The sequence below is a fragment of the Xyrauchen texanus genome, chromosome 5 (genome assembly GCF_025860055.1).
Source record: "Xyrauchen texanus isolate HMW12.3.18 chromosome 5, RBS_HiC_50CHRs, whole genome shotgun sequence".
NCBI lineage: Eukaryota > Metazoa > Chordata > Actinopteri > Cypriniformes > Catostomidae > Xyrauchen > Xyrauchen texanus.
The window spans coordinates 23,162,559-23,169,535 of NC_068280.1; the positions used below are offsets into that span (position 1 = coordinate 23,162,559).

Sequence of the window (6,977 nt, forward strand, 5' to 3'; positions counted from 1 at the left end):
AGCTATACATTGTGAATTTGCGATTATTTGTAACCTTTATAAATATATTCACTAAAGTCAATATATTATCTAATATAGATAAAATGCCAAATTTCTTGTTTGAGAAGTGACGTTGCCTTGGTAATCGCGTGGTATTGTTTGAGGAAATGAAAGAGCGGAGTAAAGCATGGCTGTTCAACGCTGGGCAGACACTCTGAGGAAAGCCAAAAAAACCGCCTTAATATCCGATGGTGAGCATATATATATATATATATATATATATATATATATATTTTGAGTATGTTGTATGTATATTAATGCTGATAATCCTGCTAATGTGGCTATATTATGGCTAAATAAAACAGAGCTGGGTGCTTACAATAGTTCGGTTCGTTTATGTCCCCAGTTCAAGTTATTTTGTGTTATGTTTAATTTCAACAGATTTAAATTTTAATAGCATTGTTAAAAAGAACAATGTTACACATTGCGATGGGCCTGAAAGTCACATTTTAAATGATTTTTTATTTTTTTTTATTGCAGTACTAGTGTTATGTCCCCGTGTCCAGCAGCGCGTTAAAAAGTTTTGACTAAAACTAGTGTTAAATCATCGGATTTATAAGTATTTATTATTAAATTCTGGCACTAAAATGTATAATTTGTAGCATATGTGTAATTTTTTCAATGACTGAGGAGGATTTTTGTGTGTCCCTTGAATTATTGTCCGTCCTGTTATGTCATGATACTGTGACATTTAAAGGGACAATTCACACAAAAATGACAATTCTCGCTTCATGTACTTGCCCTCATTCCAGATATGTATGACTATCTTTCTGCTGCTGAAAACAAACAAAATATTTTTTTCTATTTTAGAAGAATGTCTCAGCTCTGTAGGTCCATATAATACAAGTGAATGGTGACCAGATCTTTAAAACTCCAAAAAGCACAAAAAGGCAGCATAAAAGTAATCCATAAGACTCCAGTGGTTAAATCTATATCTTCGAATGCGAAAAATTTATGTAATTCTGGTTTAATTTAGCTTGACCTGTATGACTTATACAATCTTTAAAATGTTCCTTAATGATGAAACATAAAGATATATATATATATATATATAAGTTTTTAAGTTTCAAAGCCAAAAAGGCACCAAATTGTTGGTTATGACCCAGGTATGAATTTGCTGTTAGGAAATAGTACCGGCAACTCTGCTGCATATAATATCAGTCATGAAAAAAATCATTGTTTCAATATTGTTTAGTACAAGACAATGTTAGTATTAAAAGACAGACACCTGTCTAAATTAGTATATGCTTTTTTTCAATAGGTAAAAGGAAAGTGCATTATCTGTTTGAGGATGGAAATGAGATGGCTGAGGAGTATGATCTAAAAACAGATGAACTTCTCTGTAAGTGCAATTCTTCTGGATTTATCTAACCTAATTGTTTAGCTTATGATCTCAATTTATGTAATTATTGTGTCTTTCTGCAGTGCGTAATTGGCGTTGTAAAACCACTTTTGGAGGGCAGGGGCAGTGGAAATTGGAAGTTGGCGATATAAGCCCAAACCCTGTTACCACTGATTTAATTAAAGAAAACGGTTCAAATGTAAGCTGACTTTATGACCTCTTTAGAGGTAATAAACTAAATCTGTTTACACTGGTGTGTTAGGCCACCTGTTTTGTTATTTAATTGTTTTTTTATGCTTGCAGCCACTGTTTATGCGCAAAGACACTAAAACCAGTTACCAGTGGAGGATCCGTAATATTTCTTACCCTACTGAAGTCTACAGTGTGTCAGTAGAGCCGATGGAAAGATGTTGTGTCATCCGGACCTCAAACAAAAAGTGAGTCCTTTAAAATGTATTTAAATTTGGAGACATAAAACACTTCTAAACCATCTAGTGCTGAGTCAAGGCTCCTAAAATATATTTTAGGAGTCATTTGGCATCTCTTTAAGTTGCTTATTTGCATTCCTTTCTGAACACTCAAATCCTAACCTTAAAATTTGAGAAAATCCAATGCGATAGTCTTTGTATTTGGTTTTGAGCCATACAATGGCTGATTCACTTTTAGTTACCATTGCCCTGCAGTAACCCTACAGGTGGCACTGTTGATCTCGATGGAACATTGATGACCGGCCATGAGACATATTCTCACGTTCATGTCATTTCCCAGGTACTATAAGAAGTTCAGTATTCCAGATCTCGACCGTTGCCAGCTGCCTCTGGAGAGCACGGCCTTGAGCTTTACCCATGCCAACAACACCTTAATCGTCAGCGTGAGTGAACACTTCTCACCGCGAGTCTCACTAAATCTCTTTCATTCAAGCACTTTCTGTACAGTAAGGTATGTATTAACAGATTTTTCTGCACCACTTCGAGGAACATTCCCTTTTGCGTAGATCCGGGACTAGATTGCCACATCTGTAATCCTCACTGTGAACACACAAATCTGGTCTCAGATCATCAAAACGGCAACTGTGCCATCTCTTTATTGGTTCACCTAAGTGGAGAGGGTTGAACTGAACTGCTCTCACATCTGTCATCTGCTCCAGTACTCGGCTTTTTCATACAGCCATGGATTTTATATGAATTTTTCTTGTTTTTTGTTGTAGTACAAGAAGCCCAAAGAGATTGTAACACTGGAAAAGGAGCTGGTTGGGGAACTGAAGAAACTGAAGGGGACAAATGATGGAGATATTGACTGTAAAACTCAGTGAACTGCAGTGGATTTGCACTAATTGTATTTGTCTGCATGTGGTTCTTCACGTTCAATTTGGTTCTATGTCTCATGTTGGCATGTTTCTGTCAGTCCTGTGCATCCAAGCAACTCACTTTAAATTACTTCTCTCTATTGTTGGTCCTGATTTCAGTTGAGATTCTCTGGCAGCCCATTTGAGTGTCTTTGCAGCTGTTATTCAGAAGCGTGACTGAGTGTAAACATACAGTATATATATTTTTTCTGTTCTGCTAAATGATGTTCCTAATATTTCTCTCTGAGTTAGATCGTTAATTTAATAAAAAAAAAATACATATATAAAAATGACTATAACAAGTTTGTACGTTTGTTTTCTATACAGAAATGTCAAATTTCTTGGCTAATGCCAAGTTTGAGAATACTGCTCTTTGTCCTTGTCTGTGAACTTTGAGGCCATGATAGTGTATCCCTAAAAGGATACACTATCCTTTTTTATTTTATTTAGCAGATATACACATTTAAATGTAAACCATTTCTCTTCCGGGAAGATGGAGCAAAAATATTGATGGCTTATCGTGCACTCATGGACATATTAAAATATTAACCCTTCTCCCTAATACCATCTGCCTCTACTTTATGGTTTAAATTCTTTCTTATTTCATAATACAAATAGGATGTATTTTTTCTTATTACAACATAAACACATATTCAGGGTTGAGGAGTAACTGAATACATGTAATGGGATTATGTATTTAAAATACAAAATATAAGTAACTGTATTCCTCTACAGTTACAATTTAAATCATTGATATTTATAATAGTTACATTCAGAAAGTATTTTGGTTTCTGAAGAAATTATTTTGCATTTTAGTGTCATTTGTTTAATTTAATATTTAGTCTTTTCAGAACATTTATACATATAAATGATGCGATCCAAAGTGCATTTGAACAATGGTGAAACACTTTCTTATGATGTGTGACATTCATATGAGCAGACAGAGAAGTAAGTTTGGAGCACAAGAAATAGAAATAAACCTTGTGTAAATTGTCAGCTTTTCGCTAAGCTAAAATGCCATTGCTAGCCATTTTACATGCACATATTACATTGGATCATAATTTCTTGTTTTCTAGTAAGATATTTGATATTAGGGCAAAAAACGTATTTTTGATAATATTTGTATTGTTTTCCTGTAAAAATATCAAACATCCTTAAAACAAGATCAATTACATTAATCTTGTATTAGAAACAACACTGCATATGATATTTAGGTTTTTCAGAGAATGTATTTTTAACGTGTCTTGCTGTACTGAGTTTTTATAGTCAAAACAAGTAAAAAAATTTACCACTTCTGAAGAAGTAATCCAAAGTATTTAGAATTTGTTACTGAACTTGAGTAAGCTAATGTAATACGTTACAAATGACATTTTACAGCATGTATTCTGTAATCTGTAGTGGAATACATTTCAAAATTAACCCTCCCAACCCTGCACATATTACGTCCTGCTTATTAGCACACCAACGTCCTGTTTAAAGGTAGGAAATGCATCAAGGTGCCAAACAAATTGACAACTTTTGCATCTAATTGTTTCATTCACCTGGTTTCCTTTGCTTTTTCTGTATTGGTTTATGTTTTTGTAGGTGTAAATAGAATACTACAAACATAAACTCTTCATTGGTTTAAGGGAAAGACAACAGTATGATGAGTGCAGAGAGTGTAAGCAAAAACCAGACATTAAACCACAAGTCATTCTCACTATTGTGTGTTATAGCCTCCAAGGAGGATGTTTTCTGACCTGGATATCACCAGCCTAAGTTCAGGGTTGACATTGCAGCCAATAATTACATATTTTAGAGTGGCAGCTGGAAAATAAGGAAGAATGGATTTTTAACGACAGTGACTAAACATAAGCTTGTAAGGTTAGCTTCCAGTTTTAATACATGACTGAAAAAGTTTGGCCAATTTCCATGTGCAATATAGCAAAATATACCAACTTAGAATAGCACCTAATTTCTGGCTTTGGAACAAGCCATTGATATGAACTGTCAAAATGATTGAAAACATGTTGACTGTTCAGCTGAATCAGCAGCTTTTGCAGTGTGCTAAGCTCTCATCATAGCAGCCTCTTATTGACCACAGAGAGACGGAAACCATTGTGCATCTTTACACCCATGTGTTGACAAGCAGTCCTGTGGTCCAAACATCTGCACACATCATTGGAAGCTTCTAGGAGCAGAACAAGTCCTGGCTAGTCTTCATCCCTTTTCACACTGCCCGAAGATGGTACGCTCCAGTTCCCAGTAATATGATATTCCAGATTCAACCAGTTCTTAATGCCCCAGAGAGATAGTTGGCATAAGGTTTGAGAGAAATTATTCAGAAATGTCATATATAGAATGAATATGTTGTCTGGGTTAACGGCTATTTCCTCTAGTTCTTGTTCCTGGCTCTTCTGACAGACTGGTGACCAGTGGTCTGGACTTCTGGCAGTTGCTGACTGTCATTTATAGCTCAGAGGGGATACAACAATGGTTAAACTATTCTGGACTTGACCTCTACAAGGATGTTCTGTTGTTAGTGTCGCTGCTTTTAAAGACATGTCACCTGAGTTATTGATTTCAGATGCTTTTAAAAAAGGACTTTTTTGTATTGTAATTTCAGACTGATCTCATGGAAAAATAGGTGGCAGAAAGTTGAATGTTTTGTCTACTAATATCATTTAAAGGTGGACATTTTTTGAAGTATGTCAAATTGTTTCACATTGGCTTACACTGAGACCTAGTGGCCTGGATGCTGCATTATTCAAACATAGTAGTTTTCAGTTACCAATGCCATTGTAGAAATTCACTATGAACAGTAAAACGTGATAAATTTAATCCATGAACTAAAGTGTCCATTAGACTTGCCACGGTATCATAATTTTCACACCAGTTCGGTGTTCCCGTTCAAACCGACTAACACCAGTATTACCATTGACGAATGGATTAATTTGCGTCAAACAATAGCCTACACAATAAACACAAGGCAGCTTGATTTCAAACTTTAAACTTGATTTTTTATTGATATTAATAAAAATTCAAATGAAACTGAAAAAATTAAAGTGTATCATTCAGCTTTTAGAAAGATGGCTTTTCAACAATTGTGAAGTTCAAAATCTTTTTGGAAACCAATCTACTTCATCTGTACCTTTCACAATATTTTTCACTATTTGTTCACAATATTTTTATTTAAATGTTTTATTATATTAATTATATTATTCATATAATATATATATTTATTATTTTTTTAATTTTATATTCATATATATATTAGGGCTGTCAATCGATTACAAATTTGAATCTAATTAATTACATGGTGTCCCAATTAATTAATCGCGATTAATCGCATATACAAATATTTACGGAGAAAGCCCGTCATATAACAATAACGCAATATATAATTATACATAGTTATCTTTAAATATTAAAAAATTATATATATATTCAAATAATTAAAATGCTTTGCATTCCTGTAGCAGAAGAATTAATCATTGATAAGGCCATACAAAAAGCAGCTTTAGAATACAATGTATTGTTTACTACCATATTATTGATCATAAGTCAATCATTGGCATACAGTTCACAGCAATCTATTTCACAACTGAATTTGTGAAGATTTATTATGAGGTGCTTGTTTAAATGTTTAAATAAAATGTTTAGGTCACTGTGTGTCAAGTTAAATATAGTTTAATACTCAATCTTTAAACACATCTTGAGATCCCTAAGACTGCATTTGCGCTCCTTCGAGTGTTTTGAACGCAAGAACTTAACGCATGTTTGTGTTGTTCTGCTTACTGAAGTGTTTTATTCACTGTATAAACTGTGCATTGCTCATACAGCTGAAATTTCACTTACTGCCCTCTGGAGTAAACAGGTGGAACTACAAGTTTGCAATTCTCAGGAATCTTCCTTATTATTGTCCGCGGGCATGGGATTCATTGCGTTAATTTTTCGAATGCGTTATTTTTTGTAAAATTAATCGCACTGAATTAACTTCGTTAAATCGACAGCCCTAATATATATATATTAGTGCTGTAGCTGAAACTGAAAGTTTGTTGTCACAATGAACGAGAAACATTTACCATGGATCATTTAAAACAGCAAACCTCCAGGGAATCACTTTGTAAAAACAAAGAAACCCCAAACAGAGCAGAGTCTACAAGCAAAAGGAAAAGTGACAGAGTCCGTAATAAAGGTGGTGACAACTCTGAGATCTGAAAGGGTTTACAAGTGACCCAGAGATGGCTTTTTTCTAACTCAACAGGTAAG

At 34.2% G+C, this 6,977-nt stretch overlaps 1 protein-coding gene across 2 annotated transcripts; it reads left to right on the plus strand.

Moving 5' to 3' along the window:
- Window positions 1-57: 57 nt before the first annotated feature.
- On the plus strand, window positions 58-3,280 carry dpcd (deleted in primary ciliary dyskinesia homolog (mouse)). 2 transcript variants are annotated; one of them, XM_052126075.1, is made up of 6 exons: window positions 58-230; window positions 1,301-1,381; window positions 1,465-1,580; window positions 1,685-1,818; window positions 2,150-2,252; window positions 2,589-3,280. In XM_052126075.1, the coding sequence occupies exons 1-6, from the start codon at window positions 167-169 to the stop codon at window positions 2,691-2,693; spliced, it is 603 nt and encodes a 200-aa protein (XP_051982035.1). In that variant the 5' UTR covers window positions 58-166; the 3' UTR covers window positions 2,694-3,280. The 2 variants fall into 2 exon arrangements, with proteins under 2 accessions (XP_051982035.1, XP_051982034.1); XM_052126074.1 differs by having other exon boundaries at window positions 2,150-2,698.
- The last annotated feature ends 3,697 nt before the right edge of the window (window positions 3,281-6,977 follow it).

What these genes read in the sequence shown, in the direction of transcription:
- dpcd (XM_052126074.1), top strand. Translation starts at nt 167, where the DNA reads ATGGCTGTTCAACGCTGGGCAGACACTCTGAGGAAAGCCAAAAAAACC. An exon ending in AACCGCCTTAATATCCGATG is followed by an intron (nt 231 to 1,300) that starts GTGAGCATATAT and finishes TTTTTTCAATAG; the next exon opens with GTAAAAGGAAAGTGCATTAT. An exon ending in TTAAAGAAAACGGTTCAAAT is followed by an intron (nt 1,581 to 1,684) that starts GTAAGCTGACTT and finishes TTATGCTTGCAG; the next exon opens with CCACTGTTTATGCGCAAAGA.